Source organism: Trichosurus vulpecula, chromosome 2 (assembly GCF_011100635.1).
Source record: "Trichosurus vulpecula isolate mTriVul1 chromosome 2, mTriVul1.pri, whole genome shotgun sequence".
Lineage (NCBI taxonomy): Eukaryota > Metazoa > Chordata > Mammalia > Diprotodontia > Phalangeridae > Trichosurus > Trichosurus vulpecula.
Window position 1 is genome coordinate 418,104,954 of NC_050574.1, and position 18,791 is coordinate 418,123,744.

The 18,791-nt window shown below is 38.7% G+C and overlaps 1 protein-coding gene across 1 annotated transcript in view; it reads left to right on the forward strand.

Annotated features, from left to right (window-relative positions):
- The window catches only part of EGFL6 (EGF like domain multiple 6), a 73,694-nt gene that overhangs the window by 45,870 nt on the left and 9,033 nt on the right, over positions 1 to 18,791 (forward strand). The window contains exons 8-9 of the mRNA XM_036747657.1: positions 3,813 to 4,139; positions 15,095 to 15,175. Coding sequence (XP_036603552.1) covers positions 3,813 to 4,139; positions 15,095 to 15,175 — 408 coding nt within the window. The remainder of the gene's footprint in view (positions 1 to 3,812; positions 4,140 to 15,094; positions 15,176 to 18,791) is intronic.

Genomic DNA, 18,791 nt, shown 5'->3' on the forward strand with positions numbered 1-18,791 from the left:
TATGGCTAGTAGTTTTTAATACTTATATGGTATGAAGTGATTTATTCTGTGAATAGTTGACTATATTTCTAGAAAGAGATCATAAAAGTTTTACTTCGAAAAATAAAATAGGACTACATGTATGTGTGCATGTGTACGTATATATTATATATATGTATATGTGTTTATATATACATATATGGAGTGTAGGGTGTGTTCAGGGAGGACTGGTACTTCTGGTGTGAGGGCTGCCAAGCCCTTTTCAGGGCTGCTTTTCCACCTTTGGTGTCCTCCTGTTCCACCCAGCTCTTACCTGTGGCTCCAAGAAGCTGTAGCATGCGCAGAGGCCACACCCCAGCAAACCATTTCAGTAGACGGTAACTAAGTTGAGTTAAGTTCAGTTGAGGGTAACTAAGGGGTCTCAAACCTATTGGTGAGTTAGAGCCACATTGATTAGTGGTAAGGACATGATCCTAGAGAGATGGGCTGAACACTTCCATAGTGTTCTCAACAGACCATCATCAATCAATGCTGAGCCCACTGACCATTTACCTCAGGCTGAAATCAGTCCCTTCCAAGCTGAAACTCCAACTGAAGAAGAGGTTTTGAATGCCATTGGGCTCCTTTCCAGTGGCAAAGCACCTGGTGCTGATTCTATTCAAGCTGAGATTTACAGGGTAGGGGGTCCATTGCTCATACAAAAGCTGACTGAAATTTTCCAGGTTATATGGCAAGAGGAAGTTATCCTCCAGGAGTTCAAGGACGCCTCCATTGTCCATCTCTATAAAGGTAAAGGAAATATTGTCCTGGGACAATCACTCTGTTAGTCATTGCTGGCAAGATTCTTGCCAGAGTCCTCCTTAATAGGCTGATCCTTCACCTGGAAGATGGTCATCTACCTGAGAGCCAGTGTGGCTTCAGAAGGGCCTGAGGAACAGTCGATATGGTGTTTGCTGCCAGACAACTCCAGGAGAAATGCCAGGAGCAGAACAATGTTTGTAGAACTGACCAAGGTCTCTGACACTGTTAGTCATGAGGGCCAATGGAAAATTATGTCAAAATTTGGTTGCCCGGAGAGGTTCATCAAGCATTGTACGTCAGTTTCATGCCGGCAGGCTTGCCTGGATTCTAGATAATGGACAATGCTCTTGTGCCTTCCCAGTCACCAATGGAGTGAAACAAGGCTGTGTATTTGCTCCCATGTTTTTTAGCATGATGTTTTCAGCCATGTTGTCAAATGCTTTCAAGGAGGATGAACACGGCATCAAGGTCAGCTGCTGTACTGATGGTAAATTGTTCCACTTGAAAAGGCTGCAAGCCAAGACCAAAGTGGAGGGAGTGTTGGTGCAAGATTTTCTGTTTGCAGATGATTATGTGCTCAATGCGGCCTTTGAAGCTGAGATGCAACTAAATACGGATCGATTCTCTGCTGCTTGTGCTAATTTTAGCCTAACAATTAACACCAAGAAAACAGAGGTGCTCCATCAGCCACCACCACATGATCCATACATGGAACCATCAGTTACAGCAAATGGAGAAGTTTTTAATGCTGTGGATAAGTTCACTTAACTTGGTAGTGTATGTTCCAGGGATGTACACATTGATAATGAGGTTGACACATGCATGGCCAGTGTTTGGGAGGCTCCCAAGGAAGAGGGAGAGAAGAGGTATTAGACTGACTACCAAACTGACGGTCTACAGAACCCTTGTGCTGACCTCATTGTTGTATGGCTGTGAAACCTAGACAGTCTACCAGCGCCATGCCAGGAAACTGAATAGCTTCCATTTGAACTGTCTTAGGAAGATTCTGAAGATCATCTGGCAGGAGGTACCAGACACTGAGGTCCTTACTCAAACTAAACTGCCAAGCATTCAAATTCTGCTTCAGAGAGCACAACTCTGATGGGCTGGCCACATTGTTTGAATGCAAAACATATGCTTGCCAAAAAGACTATTTTATGGAGAACTCACACTTGGCAAGTGTTCACATGGTGGTCAGAAGAAGCCATACAAGGACACTCTCAAGGTCTCTCTCAGAACTTTGGAATTGGTTGTGTGACATGGGAGACATTGGCACAGGACTGCTTAGCATGGCATTCCCATATCACAGAAGGTGCTGTATTCTATGAGCAAAGCAGAATTGAAACAGTTCAAAGAAAATGCAGGATGTGCAAATTTAGAGTATCCACCCCAAATGTTCACATGGACTATTTGTTCCCAACCTGTGGTAGAGCATTCCAAGCTCGTATTGGCCTGAGTAGCCACAGGTGGATGCATTGAATCTTAACTGAAGCATAGTGATGTCATTTTGGTCCTCTCTGAGAACGAAGGACAACCATATACATATGTGTGTGTGTGTGTGTGGTATAGGTTAAAAAAGGACCATACCCTTCATATATATGCATATACACAATATAATGACCATTGACATGTGACATGTTTATATCCATATACATATAAACACACTAATATTAGTCACGTGGAACTGAGAGCCATTATATTGTGTATATGTGTATATTGGAGTCAGAAAGACTCTTCTTTATGAATTTAAATCTGACCTCAGACACTTACCAGCTGTGTGACCATAGGCAAGTCACTTAACCCTGTTTGCCTCAGTTTCTTCATCTGTAAAATGAGCTGGAAAAGGAAATGGCCAACCATTCCAGTATCTTTGCCAAGAAATTCCTAAAATGGGGTCACAAAGAGTTGAACACAACTGAAATGACACAACAGCAAAAATATGTATATACATGTCACATGGAACTGAGAGCCATTATTGTGCATCTGTGTACACATGTTTATATATACTGTATATATAAACATTTCAGGTATTTGTATACACACATAAAAAGTTTGAGTATTCCTATCCAAATTTTGGAAGTACAGAAAGGCTTAAAATTGTCTCTTTTCCCCCAAAGGAAACTTAATTTCCTACTGGAAAGTAGGGAGGATCATTTCTTATAGAAAAAAAAGTCTACTTTCATGGGAAAATATCCCCATCTTGTGGATTTAAAAGATACATTAAGTTTTCACATCATAGATATCTTTTCTTGGCAAAGGACTTCATAATCCAGGTAAAATTGATTTAAGGACTAGATCTGGGCTACTGACAAGAGCTTCCCAACCCTTGATCTAATGGAAAACAAACATTAAGAGAAATGTTACCTTTCTGTGAACCATGGTTTGTTTTTTTAAGGTTTTCAGAGGAGTTTGTATCTGAAGGTAAACTTCTGAGAAAGATGAGACCATTTCAGCAGGATGCTCCAACACAGGGGTCGGCAAACTACAGCCCAAAGGTCAAATCCACCCCCCACCCCTATTTTATTAGGGCCCATGAGCAAAGAATTGTTTTATATTTTTAAGTACAGTAAAACTACTTTCAGATGTAAAAACCATTCTTAGCTCAAAGGGATAAAGAATCACGAGCCTTTGCCAACCCCTACTGTAGTGGATATATAGAAAAACTTTATTCAAGCAGCAGCAGGTAGTCTTATCTGACAAGGATTATATGAGTAAGACTTTCTTCATTGAGTGGAAGGTTTGATTTGATGACATTTACCTTCTTTTCCCAGTCTGCAAATAAATGGACCTCTTAGTCATTGTAATCACTACTATTCCAGAGCTATCCACCAAGTATGATAAATGTCTTTAAACAATTCTCACCAAAATTTCACATCATACATTAATGGCCTTCCCCCTCCAAAGGTTGTTTCTGAAAAGTTTTCATTTTTAGTATATTATGAGCACTATTTTAAAATGCTTTGTTGGTAGTGAGTGACTATAAATGTCATCAAATTTTATTTAAAAATTCTTGTTATCACTGGCTATTCTAGTTATTCCTGAAAATTCTGTGAAGGAAATCTTCCGGACACCTGGAGCCATTAAAGACACCATCAAGAAATTGTTTGCTCATAAGAACAGTGTAAAAAAGAATGAAGAAATAAAGAATGTAATCCCAGAATCTGCTGTGACTCCAGCTACCAAGGTTCTGTTGCAGCCATTCCATTCTGAAGATAGTATTCAGATTGGTGAGGCCTATGATGGAAAGGTGAAAGAACATGAAGATACCAAGAGAGAAGACGGGACAGGGGAAGAAGGAGGACAGATTGACCTCAGGAACCAAATTGATCCTGAGCAAAGCCTTAGAGGAGATGTGTTCTGTGAGTACCATTTTTATTTTTATTTTTTATGAGGTCTTAGTTCTTATGGTACATTTAAGAAAATACATGCAAATGAGGAGGGAACCAATCATCACAATTGCAATATAACATGACCTCAGGCTCATAAGCAGTAAGATCCTTTCTAAAGTTGAGATATTTTAATCTCTTGTTAGTTATGAAAACAAAGTGGCTGCTATGGAAAACCAAACCAAATATACATCTCCTGCTTCTTTTCGCTTCTTATTATTATAAGTTAAAATAACATTCCGGCTTAGAGGTCAACAGTTTATCCATTATTCTACCTCATACCACTAAATCAAGATGATTTGAGTTCAAATCCCACTTCTGACACCTATTGGCTGCTTGACCACGGACAATCACTTAGCTAATCAGCGCTCCCAGACCTCAGTCACTCATGTGCAGTGGTAGAAGGAGAAATATTGGTAGATATTTATATATCACTTAGAGTTTTCAATGTACTTTATTTCCCTTTGGCCTCCTAGTAATCCTATGAGGTAGATTACTGAAGGTATATATCTCTAATTTTAATAAGAAAACTGAAGTAGCAGGGATGCCGGAGTCAAAGAACCTGGATTCAAATCTTGACTCTTCTTTCCTGCTTGGCAGCTAGGTTGCACGGAGGGTAGAGCACTGGGCCTGGGGCATCAGGAAAACCTGAATTCAAATTGACCTCAGATACATTTTAGCTGTGTGACCGTGAGCAAGTCATTCACCCGCTGTTTACCTCCTCATTTAAAAATGAAAATAATAACGCCTATCTCCCAGGGTTGTTGTGAGGATTGAATGAAATAATATTTAGAATTGATGAACTCTGAGTGTAAATTGAAATATAATTTTCTCACTTTATTTTTCTTGCTTTTTAAAAAATAAGGCTGATATGGAAATAGGTTTTGCATGATTTCACAGGCATAATTTATGTCAATCATATTGCTTGCCTTCTCAGTGGCTGTGGGAGGGAGAGAATTTGGAACTCAAAATTTAAAAAGAAAAGAACGCTTAAAATAAATAATGAATTGGACTGTTTTTTTAAGTGAAATATTTATGAAGCAAATAATAAATAAATAAAATGAAATTTTTTAAAGTGCCTGGCACATAGTAGAAGCTATATAAATGTTATTGTTATTACTAATTATCTTGTGATATTAATTCACTTCATCTTTCTGAAGTGTCGGTTTCCTCATCTATGAGATGAAGAGGTTGTATGAAGAGATGGAGAGGACCTCCAAGGTCCTTTCTGGCTCTAAACCTAGGAGCCCATGAGCTCATCATCTGTATCCAAAGCTGACTTGTGCTGGCCTATGTATGCGGGTCTGATAAGGATCTATTGACCAATCACCCTAATTCTCTTGGTAATTTAAAAAGTCAGGCATCAAGCAACATGGAGTAAAGAAGAGTGCCGGATACACAATCAGGAAACGGGTCTGAATCTCACTTCCTACAATTACCGGCCATCCTACCCCGAGCAAGTCCCAACCTCTCAGAGGCTCCGTTTTCTCATCTATAAAACATGGATCATAATCATCTCACTACCTACCTTACCAGGCGTTATGAGGAAAGTGCTTTGTAAAGTTTTTTAATTGTGGTGTCCAGTCGTTTTGGTTCTGTCTCACTCTTGGTGACCCCATTTGGGGTTTTCTTGGCAAACATACTGGAGTGGTTTTGCCATTTCCTTCTCCAGCTCATTTTACAGATGAGGAAACTGAGGCAAACAGGGTTAAGTGATTCGCCCAGGGTCACATAGCTAGTAAGTGTCTGAGGCCAGATTTGAATCAAGGAAGATGAGTCTTTCTGACTCCAAGTCCAGCACTCTAATCCCCTGTACCACCTAGATGCCAGAAAAATATTACATAAATATTAAAAGAAGATGTACTTCTGTTTCTCAAGATAGGTAGAATGAAAAGCCAAATGCATTCTGCAAAGCGTAATAAATTTTGAGTATCTTTCTTTGTTGTAAGTATATTTTAATTTCTTGAAGATGGAGCCTAGATTGTCTTTATTTTTGGTATCCCCAGAGCCTTGCTTATTGCTTCCATGTAGTGAACATTGCTTTAATCGATTGAATTGTGAATAATGCTTGATGTAAATGGAAATCAGAGTGATACTCACTGTACAAAATGGATTCAGCCCTAACTCTTGCCACTGTCCACCTACTGCTGAGGAATCCTGGGCTTTAGCCCCACAGCTGCTGCTAATCACTAAGTGACCTTGGAAAAATCGCTTCTGCTCTCTCGGTATCCTCAGTAAAAATAGCCAAGTGGCACAATGGATAGGGTGCTGGACCTGCAGTCAGAAAGACCTGAGTGCAAATTCAGTCTCAAACCCTATTGACTTTGAGTAAGTCACTTAACCTCAGTTTCCTCACCTGTTGTTCAGTCGTTTTGTCATGTCTGGCACCATTTTGGGGGTTTTCTTGGCAAAGATACTGGAGTGGTTTGTCATTTCCTTCTGCTGCTCATTTTAAAGATGGGGAAACTAGGTAAACAGGGTTGAGCAACTTGCCCAAGGTCACACGGCTAGAAAATGTCTGAAGCTGGATTTGAACTCGCAAAGATGAGTCTTCTGGATTCCGAGCTCAGTGCGCTATCCACTGCTCCACCTAGCTCCCATCCTCAGCTGTAAAATGAGGATCATAACAACGTCTAGTGTAGTTGTGAATGTCAAATGAGATAACTTATGTAAAGTGCTTAGCACAGTGCCTGGCTTTTAGTCAGCGCTTATTAGTTATTATTAAAAATGAGGTCAATGAACCCAATGATTGCTAGGTGGTCCCTCTCAGCTCCAGATCCAGGATCCTATGATCCTTCCACCTCCAAAATTTCAGAACTACACAGGAAGTATTGGTACTAGCATAATTATGGAAGGTACAGTGAGGTTTGGGTCATGGAAATTTGGAGTATACACATGTGGCATGGATTACCCCTAAACCAGAAAACTGAGACCTGAAAGTGTTTATTAGTATTATGAGGCCATTCCAAGTGGCTTAAATAAAGCCCCTTGAAAATGCAAATGTGGAGCATTTACTGAAATGTGTTAATTCTCATGTGCAAATATTTATAGAGGTAAGCCAGTAAGTTCTGGGCTCTTTGATTATAGCAGATACCAGGGCTTTGACCCACCCAGTCTCTAATTTGTTTTTCTTTAACTAATCATTTAAATTTACTGAGAGAGCTACATTAAGGAGTCAGGCTTTTAGCATGCCTGCTTTCATTAGATCCACTCTCAAAATGTTTTCATCTTCTTAAGCACTGACTGTTTTAGTTTATCGTTTCAGTGGTATCCTATGAAATTTCATTAACATAGTTTTGAGCCTTTAAAAAAAAGTACAGAATGTGCCAAGGGTTTTGAGTTACACATGAGGGCACCAGCATACCAAATTGGAATTTTTCCATTTAGGAAGTGAGACCTGTGAGTTTTATTTTATTGATATCTTTTCTATTTTATTCCTCAAGATATCTAATTTCTGGTTTATGATACTACTTCTTATTTAAAAGGGGATTTTTTTTATTTAGTCTGATTTCAGGGAGCGCAAAGTAATTACTCCATGAAATAGGAACTGCTCTTACCATGGGAATCATCCTTGTCTTGATCGTTGAGAAAAGGAGGGGAATAGCTTGGACTTCCCCTAGGCCAGCCCAGCAATCTGATCACCAGCCAAGGTTGGTGGGGAGAAAGGAGGAGCAATTTTATCCTCACTCTGCCTACTCAAGGTTGTCCTCTACAACTAGGTAGGCCACCAGAGGATCAAGAATACTTAGATACTCAGAAGGATCTATGATCCCATCAATTTGGGGCTTCCTTGCAGTGGTTCAGATCATGATTCATCCACATCTGCCCGAAATTATTCAACTTTTATCCATGTTCTCCCAAAAGTTTGACACAGGGAGTCCATCCAACATGCTGGGGGATACTGAGAAAACAAAAGTTAAACATCACTGAGATCCTTTAAAATGAGTCAAATCAATCTGCTACTGACTGAAGTTTATTCACTTCTTTGACTTTCTGAGAAAAAAAAATGAGTTAACTTCTAGGTCAGTGAGGGATGTGACTTAGTACAAACAAATCAATATCCTGGAAGGGGTGGTGGTGGTGGTGGTAAAGGGAATAAGCATTTATTAAGAACCTACTATGTTTTTGTTTTCCTTAACCCGATGTTTTCCCCCAATGTCATGGGGCTAAGTTACTCAACCTTGAGTTGCAAAAAAGTTTTCATTTACAAACTGTAGATTTGTGCATCTAGTTAATTTATGTAAAATTTTTGTACGTTATCTTAATGTTCTCACGTGACAGTAGAATAATCGAAATTTGTAAGTCATCCTAAGAGTTGAGAATTGTAATGCCCAACAGGTCATTGCATAAGGAAAAATAAAAGTGCTGCAAGTTTTTAAAAAAGAGCCTACTGTGTGCCAGGCACTGTGCTAAGTCTTTGACAAATATTATTTCATTTGATCCTCACCACAACCCTGGGAGGTACAGGCTGATATTGTCTCTTTTTTATAGTTGAGTAAACTGAGGCAAACAGAAATTAAGTAACTTGCCCAGAGTTACACAGCTAGTGTCTAAGGCCATGCCATGTTGGTACACAAGCCTTCCTTATTAAAAGCCCAGTGCTCTATCTACTGCATCACCTGGCTTCCATCCTATAGTCTGTGTGTTGTTCAGTTGTTTTCAGTTGTGTAGGACTCTTCATGACCCCACTTGGGGTTTTCTTGGCAAAGATACTGGAGTTGTTCACCATTTCCTTCTCCAGCTCATTTTACAGATAAAGAAACTGAAGCAAACAAGGTTAAGTGGCATACTCAGGGTCACACAGCTAGTAAATATCTGAGGCCACATTTGAACTCAGGAAGATGAGTCTTCCTGACTCCAGGCCTGATGCTCTATCCAGTGTGTCACCTAGCTACCCCATAATGTATGTAATGAAGCATAAACTTCCCTCCCTCCCACCCCCAACAAAGACTCCAGAGGAAAACTGTATATAAATTTTTTTTTGCCTGTGTACTTTTAGTTTGGGAAATGTTCATAGAATATCAGCATTGAAAACTGTAACATACTAGTTAGTGGTAGATTAATTCTCCCTCATGCCCTACTCACCAAGATCCTAGGAGCTTCTCCTTTTTTCCTGCTCACATGAGCTATCTGGCAGGAGAAAAGATATGGGAATCCCCCTAATTGCTAGAAAGTTACCAAAAGTGTTCTATCGGGGCAAGGAGATAGCATATTCATGTTTATGTTTCTCTACCATTTTCTTCTTAATCCTAGCTTTTATTGTGAATGTTATAGAGGAGCCATGCTCTTAGGGGCCCCGAACACTTTCAGTGCTAAAGGTGAGTGGATCTAAGCTCTATAGCAGGCTGGGCACAGAGGAGAATGTTTTCAATTTTTCTCCCAGTCTCCCACTGAGGAGGTACAGACCCATAACTGCCTTAATTCCACTGGCCTCGGGGGCCACAAGAGCTAGTCGAGTATCTATTCAGATCCAGAATGGTACAGTAAAAACATCCATGCAAATTAACAGAGGGCTACAGATACAACATCTTGAAGAAATTAAATTGAGTCTAAAAGAAATTAGGCTATGGGGAAATAAAAATTATGGGTAAAATGAAGGGGGAAAATGCATGTAGCACAAATTATCTTGGCTTTTAGGTTAATAGATGGCTCATCTCTGTGCCATTGACGGAAGAAGTATTGGAAAAATAATTTTTAGGTTAGTAGCTCATCTTATTAATTTATTCTTGGACCTTAAATAGTTCTGACTTAGGGGAAAATGAAAATGAATTGCAATAATAAAGGGAAATAGCAAACCTTCCATTTTTTGTGCTCCCTTTTAAATAAATGTCAGTGCCTGAGATGGAGCTGAACAGGATGATCTCAAGGATCCCTCCCAGCTCTGAATCCTGTGATTGATGAGATGAACCAAGTCATATTCTTTCAACTGGCTTCCTTAATAGAAATCCACAGGACTAGCCAAAATGAGCTTTTTAAAAATGCAGTTCCATTTAGAGAAATAAATACTTTAAAGGAGAAATATTCAGCTCTTAGAAAAGATAATTTAAGCATAGTTCTCATCTACAGTATAATTTTCAGGATTGGAATATTTAATGAAGCAGTTAGTATGTCAGAGGTACAGATAACAGATGAACCAGACGTACACTATAAAACACCATGACTTGAATGTACCTTTCGCTGGCATACTTGCTGAAATGACTGGTGGCTGCATTTTTGTTGTGGTTCACCTGTTTAAGTTGTGACCATCTTTGTGACTCCATTTGGAATTTTCTTGGCAAAGATACTGGTTTACCATTTCCTTCTCCAGCTCATTTCATGGTTAAGTGATTTGCCCAGGGTCAGACAACCAGTGAGTATCTGAGGCCAGATTCGAACTTAAGAAAATTAGTCTTTCTGACTCCAGGCCTGGCACTCTATCCACTGTGCCACCTTGCTGCCATATGCTACAGGTTAAGCTTCTATTAAAACAAACAACATTATTGGTTTTATAACAAAAATATTTTAAATGACTTTTTATTTCAAGCAACATTTCAATTTTTCAAGCACAAAACAATATTTGAAATTCCCAATTTCAGTATTTCAAGCAATATTTTATATAACAAAATATCAATATAATGAATTCAGATTGTATTTTGAAGTTGTCTATTTATAGAAATTCTTTTTCTCCTAAGTCTAACATTACTATCCATATTTCTATTTTATTCATAGTACTTAAAAGTATGATCAAATGAGTTCAAATGAAAAATTACGGTCAAGTGAGATAATACTTGCAAAGTAACTCGTACAGTGCCTGGCACCTAGTAGGTACCTAATAAATGCTTGTTCCTTTCCCCCCTGCCTTTTATTTCATTCAGTGAGCAAGCATTGTAGGGATTTGCTTTCAGCTTCCTCCAATCAAGTTCCCTAACATTGAATGTCAATGAAACGTTTTCAAAAACTTGTAAATTTGGATAAGGGCAGAGGGGGTACGGTGGAAAAAGCACTAGGTTGGAGTCAGGAAGACTTGAGTTCAAATCAGGCCTCAGACACTAGCTGTGTGCCTGGGAAAGTCACTTCACCCTGTTTACCTCAGTTTCCTCATCTGTAAAATGAGCTGGAGAAGGAAATGGTAAACCACTCCAGTGTCTTTGCCAAGAAAACCCCAAATGGGGTCACAAAGAGTCAGACATGACTGAAAAGGACTGAACAGCAGCATGATTTACATAAAGTAATTCAGATGAAATATATGTATACTACATATGAGGAGAAAAATATTTTATTTTATATTAACTAGCTTTAGTCTTCGTCCAATGACTTAAAATGGCATGGAAGTTGGCCTTGAGTTCTTGAAGGCTGTCAGCAGAGAGTAAGATCTGGCAGATACTATCAAGGTGGAAGTGTTTATAGATGGATCTCAACTTGAGAGTATAAAAGGGCCCTGTTCCATTTCTCATCTTTTTTTTCTTTTAAACAGTTGAGGAAATTGAGGCCCAGAAAAGCTGTGTCTTGCCCAGCCAAGATCACATTGCTCAAAAGCAGGAGATCTGGGATTTAAACCCTGCTTCTGTGACTTTAAATCCAACATTCTTTATACTACACTGCCTGTCTGTGAGTATATAATATATAAGTTCAAATCTAGCTGCGTGACCCTGGGAGAGTCACTTAACCCTGTTTGCCTCAGTTTCCTCATCCGTAAAATAAGCTGGAGAAGGACATGGAAAACCATTCCAATATCTTTGCTAAGAAAACCACAAATGGGGTCACGAAGAGTCAAACACGATTGAACAACAATGAACAATTCTTCCCTTTACCTCCCCTTCTTTTCCTCCCCTTCAAACACTCAGAACACAATCAATCTGCCCCAGGTTCTCTTTTCTTTTTTTTAATTTAGCTCCCTCAATATTTTTGAAGACATTTGGGTTCAGAAGGGACAGCTGTTTCTTCTTCTCCATTAAAATGTTAGCCTGACATCATCATACACCCCCTTCTAATTGATTGAATAAACTTACTTTTCTAAATTTCTCTTGGTTCTTGTGTTTGTAATTTAAGGTACCTATTTATCTTTTGATCAGAAATTCTTTAAAGCTCATAGGTCCAGTTTTCCCCCCTAGGATTCAGCTTTACAAGATAAGTTATTCTTGTTTCTATGCTTATTTTTTTGCCTTTTGGAATATTTTTCTCCAAGATCTCCTTTCATTTATAGTAGAAGCTACAACATCATATGTGATCCTGACATGGTTCCACTTGAACTTCCTTTCTGTTTGCTTGTATATTTTGCTTTGATATTAAAACACTGGATTTTGGCTATGCCATTCTTGGATCTTCAAGACTCTCTATGGCATCTCAGGACAGAGTGCCAGGGACGTTGGAGCTCTTTGGACTGAAGTGTCCCAGTCTGAACACCATCACTGCCACTAGCTGTTTCTTCCAAAGTCCTCCACGTTGGGAGTTTCTGTCCTCTCTGGATCTTTCTTTGGGGCACTTTATTCTTCCTGCTCCTAGGCACAAAAACTCACAGGCTACATGTCTCTGCAGAAGGAGACGGGAACAAGCATTTATTAAGTACCTACTATGTTTCCAAGCACCATGCTATGTACTTTAGAAATATTATCCCATTGGATCCTCATAATAACCCTGGGAGGTAGGTACTATTATTATCCCCATTTTATTATTGGGTAAACTGAGGCAGACAAAGAATAAGCAACTTGCCTAAGGTTATATATCTAGTAAGTGTCTAAGGGTGCATTTGAACTCAGACCCTCCTGACTTCAGACCTAGCATCCTAATCCAATGCACCATCTAACTGCCGTTCTGGTTGTGCTGGAAGGCTTGTTAGTCTTCACTGATGCTGGCTTCACTGACAGCCAATTTGCCTATTGCCCATGGGCTTTTCACTAACTTTTTTTTTATTCTTGCTAGCTTTTTGCACAGTTCTGGGTTAGAAGAAGTCACTTACTGTGGCTTCTCACTAAATGTCATGACCATGGCAAATTTTAGGTTTGTGCTGGAGAAGGTGGGTGGGATCTGGACAGTGTTTCCCACTTACATATCCATCTAGACCAGAAGTCCCTTAACGTCCATCTTCAACTTCTAATAGATAACTCAGAGAAACAAAAGTGACTCAACGCAATTCAACAGACACTAAGTATCGATCTGCTCTGTGCAGGAGGCATTGTGAGAGGCAGCTGTGATGTAACCAAGTTGAACTACCTTCAGTTATTTGAGGTATAGCAAATTGACCTAAGGTGTTCATAATTATAATTCATCTGCAAGATGCCACCATCATGTAGTGTGGTGTAGAGAAAGAAGATAGGGGAAGGGATGGTAGGGTATGACATTGAAAGAAGGGAGAATGACAGCAAGAAATACTCTGTGTCCCGAAATCTGCACGAAGAGTTTTGGGACACAGTATATTAAAAATATGCTGAAGCCGGAAATCAAATAGTTATTTCTTGGTAGAGTAAGGCCATGTTTTCTGTTCATTTGTTTCTCACGGTCCTTTTTCCACTGAAAGATGCTTTCACTATTTTAATCATTTAGGTCTAAGGCTTGAACTATTACAATCATTTTGAGTGTGTCTTGGTTTGTAAAATTGCCTTGGGATTTTTTTTTGTTTTGGGGTTTTTTGGCAGGGCAGTTGGGGTTAAGTGACTTGCCCAAGGTCACACAGCTAGTAAATATGTCAACTGTCTGAGGTCTGATTTGAACTCAGGTCCTCCTGACTCCAGGGCTGGTGCTCTTCTCACTGCGCCAACTAGCTGCCTCTGCCTTGGGTTTTTTAAAGCTTTATAACTGCTGCCTCACACCTTACCAGAGTTTGGATATTGTCCTACATTTATTTTCTAGCTATTGTTTTCATGCTTCCTGAGTTTGGGTTCATAATGATGACTTTTTTTTGTTTTGGGGGGATTATTAACCAAAAGAAATGGAAATCTAAAAACAATTATTTGCTGAGTAAGCACGACTTTGCTATGAGAAACCTTCCTTACTACTAGCTTTAATACTTAAGTAGTAAAGTTTAAGTATCATTTGAACAAAACTCAGAGGTGGCATTAGAACTCCAAGCCTGGAATCAGGAAGTCCCGAGCTTAAATCCAGCCTCAGACACTTATTAGATGTGTGATCCTGGGCAAGTCTCTTAACCTCTACTTGCCTCTGTAAATCTATTTGCCACCCATGAAATAGGCATGATAGCACCTACCTCCCAGGGTTGTTATGAGGATCAAGTTAGGTAATGATGGTAAAGAGCTTATCACAGTGCATGGCACATAGTAAGCGCCATATAAATGTTTTGTTGTTGTTCAGCTGTGTCCAACTGTTCGTGACCCCATTTGGGGTTTTCTTGGCAAAGATATTGGAGTAGTTCTCCAGATGGAGTTCTTTCTCCAGCTCATTTTACAGATGAGAAAATGGACGCAAACAGAGTTAAGTGATCTGCCCAGGGTCATACAGCTAGTAAGTATCTGAGGCCAGGTTTGAAGTCATGAAAATTAGTCATCCTGACTTCTATCCACTGAACCACCTAGTTGCCTCTTATTAATGTTAGCTATTAATATTTATTAAAGTGGAACCTCTTGACTTTAAATGCATCCACTAGTACCTTGACTAAGTATCAGGATTCCTAAAATTCTCTATTTGAATAAAAAGCATTTGGCAGCCACATTATAGTTGTGCATAATTTTATAGGCATAGCCATTTAAATTAAACTACTTTGACAGTTATTAAAATGCCATCTTCAGAAGAACCTTATATTTTTGCCATATGAAGTTACATATTTAACTTATAATTTGCAATGGTTTCATTTAAACTTATATTTTGCTCAAGAGGATAAAACGTTGTGGTAGTGTGGACAGAAATGGAATTCTATGAAACATAAGCATTGATACTCCATATGGGAAATACCTGCATATCTTCCTCAGATTATTTATAATGACAAGTATTTTTGTTAGTCTCTAAGGTTAATGAAGCGGTTCCACTTGATCTGTTCCTGGTCCAGAGAAAAGTTGTGACTTCAAAATTAGAACACAAAGGTAAGGAATCTTTCCTTGCCAAATCTGTGTTTTCTCATGTGGTATGGTTTTGTGTCTTATTTTTATTAAATAGGTGATGAAATCATTGTTAATGACTCACAGTGGCATTGTGCCAATTCAACTCCCTTCTAGTTTTAAACCCAGAGGATGCATCATTACCACAGCTATCTATTTTAACCATTGCATACTTATTTGATGAACACTAATGATTATAATATATCAAGACTCTCTGTCCCATTACTCCTTACCCCAGTAGGGGAGGAAGGAAACAGGTTGGTTTGAATGAATATCTTTGGAAAAAAGAGAGAGAACTACCTCCTTCAGATTGCATGCAGACTCCCTCCAGTGGCATTTCAAACTGATAACCTAGGCTGGAAACCCACTGTTGGCACAATGAGGTCACTGTTTCTCACTCCCCGAGACCCTGTTTTAAGTGTTCCCTCTCCTGACCAAAGCACACATAAAGCAACTTCTCCTGCTACATTTGCCCCTCTAGTCAGCAGTGTAGACCTTTGAACATCATGTCCTTCTCTACAAGGCTCCACTCCATTGTCCCTGGTGTTTAATCTCTGGCTGCTCTCAGACTTGCACATTTCTGTCCTACATTCTCAGAGCTTATGCTACTTTTCATTCCTTTCTGCCGCTATCTATGTTGGCACTGGCTTTCCCTCTGTCTCCTCTGCTTTAAGAATAACTTTCTCCTACCATCTAACAAGCTGTCTTTCTGCCTCCTCCAGGTCATTCCTCAAAACATGTTCTGAGAAGCCCTTCCTGAAGGAACAGAGGTCTGCTGAAGACCAGTGGTAGACTCACCACAGCTCCCTTTGGTTCCCCTGCTTCTACCTATCTTTCCTTTCATTGTGTTATTTTTCATTTCTCTTCGTTAACATTTCTCACTGTTCCCTGACTAGTCAGAAATGTGTCATAACTTAATGAGACAAAAACATTGGTCCAAGAATCAGGAAATTACAGGCTCTGGTCCCAGCTAACCTATAGATTTGCTCTGTGATCTTGCCGAATCATGCAGGTGCTTCATGGCCCTGTCCGTAGAAAATACATCCTACAAATACAAATCAATTTTTATTTTTCTAGACTTTTCCTCTTTTCTTCTGTATTTCATTACTTACATGGCCTAAATGAAGTTATTTGTTCATTTAAAATTTCTATAATGCTTTGAGGTTTGCAAAGCACTTTCCATAGGTTAACTCATTTAATCCCCATAATGACCCTGTGAGGTAGCTGCTATTATCATCTCCATTTAACAGGAAAGGAAACTGAAGCTGATAGAGATTAAGTGACTTGCATGGGGTCATACAGCTGGTGAGTGTGTAAGGCAGGATTCAAACTCAGGTCTTCCTAACTGACTCATTCTAATGCATCATTATTATAATATTTATTATTACTATTATAATTACGAGTATCTCTTTAGACAACTAGCTACCTTCTAGTGACTTCAGCTGAGTGGAATAGCATAGATATGATTCCTAGTAAGTCTCAATTAATTTCGGCAATAATTAAAATCTGTAAGTAAATCACCTAACTTTGCCAACCTCTTTCTTTTTTTATAAAAGTGGAATAATAATGATTGTATTATTTACTTTGTGTATTGTAAAAAAAAAGCACATCATAAATGTGAGCTGTTAGTATTTGTCCATTTGTCCAAAATGTCTTGGCAGACATCAGTGCTTGAAAAAAAGTCAACGTATTTAACAATGCTTATTTTTATTGTGATAACAGAGAATTAAGAAATAGCAAGATTTAATAAGAAATTTAAGGTCAGAAGATACCCAAACCTTTATTAAATTGTGTGTGTGTGAAATCTCTAATTTTGACCTCATTAAACATGTTTTCACCAAAAAAAAAATAAAAATAAGCGAGGTCTGCTAGAGGAAGTACAAAGTTTAGGAAAGATTCAGACCCATTCCTGATGGAGCTTACCATCTGGTAGCTTTACTACTACAGCCATAGCCCCTAACCTTGCTTTGATGTCCCCAAAATGGGTCTCTTTTGTCACAAAGGGATGAAGGAAGAGGAAGCATCTTATATATCCACCACGACAAAAGGAAAAAACAACTCCAAATATATGCCTTATTGATGGTTGATCAGTAGAGCATATAGACTTGGATCCAGAGAACATTTTAAGTATAAGCATTTACATCTCAGAAATCAGGAAACACTATAAATAAGGACTTAGTGCAGTGTTTTTATTAATTTCTAGACTTAAGAAGTGATGGATAAAATGTTAATAATGAATCACAGTGGCTTTGTGCCAACTCAACTTATCCCTTCCAGTTTTAAACCCAGAGAACGCATCATTACCAGAGTGATCTATTTAACTATTGCATAGTATTCATTATTTGATAAATACCAATGATTGTAAGATATCAGGGCTAGTTTCTCTCTGTCCCAATTCTCCCTACTCCTGCAGGGGAGGAAGGAAAGAAGTTTGTTTAAATATATATGTGGGTAAAGGATGAAAACTACTACAGATTTCATGCAAATTCCCTCTGTTGTCATTTCAATAATGCAGACTAATAATGAAGATTAAACTTTAAAGTGTGCCATGCATATGTTTTCCCCCAGAGGTACAGTTGTTAAACATTGACTAGTGCACCATCTTCATGTACAAAAGACCATCTATTTGAAAAATTCAGATTTTAAAGGTTTAGAAGAGGGAATTTCTTGGCATCTTTTAATCAATAACTTTAAAAACCTAATTGAAAACAAAACTTTCACTGTTGGAAAAGGGAGAAAGGGGACATTGGAAGGGAAGGAGAACAGGAGAAATGAGCAAAGGTCCTGAACCAGACATTTTTGAACCTTCAACTCAGAGCAATCCACACTAGTGATGCTATACCCCTTCTTGATAAAATAGCACTGGCTAATTTAAGATTTAATAACTATTCTGAAATATGCCTACCTTCATCTTCTTTCTTTAGCCCTCCTCCCTCAAACAAAAAGAATTAAAATCCGGATTCAGACGCAAAGGCTAGCCTTGGTTGTATCAGATTCTAGAGCAACCTCCCTATCGTACATCAGTGTGAACTTTTTATTGTCAACAGGAATAGACAGGTTGGTCGTATAGTGAATAGAGTGATAGAATGGAAGGACCCAAGATCAAATCTGGGCTCAGATACTTGCTAGCTGCGTGACCCTGGCAAGTTACTTAATGTCAGTGTGCCTCAGTTTCCTCATCTGAAAAGGGGGGTAATAAAAGACTCTACCTCTCAGGGCTGTTGTAAGAATAAAATGAGATAATATTTATAAAGTGTCATGCCAACCTTAAGACTCTATATAAATACTAGTTAGGTGAAGGAGGAGTATTACAACAGGGCTTTTTAGTCTAATGTTTTCGAACGTGGGATTTTTTTTCTTAATGTTTTGGTAACTATATTTAAATATAATTGGTTTCTTTTGATAATCCTATATATCTTATTTTATTCAAAAACATTATTCTGAGAAGTGGTACATAAGCTTCTCCAGACTGCCAAGGGGATCTGTGACAAAAAAAAGTTAAGAACCCCTGGTCTACAGGAAATAATATAAAATACCACCTCAAGTGCCAACCTTCCCTGAATAGTTAAACAAATTATATTTCCATACAGTGCCTAATTGA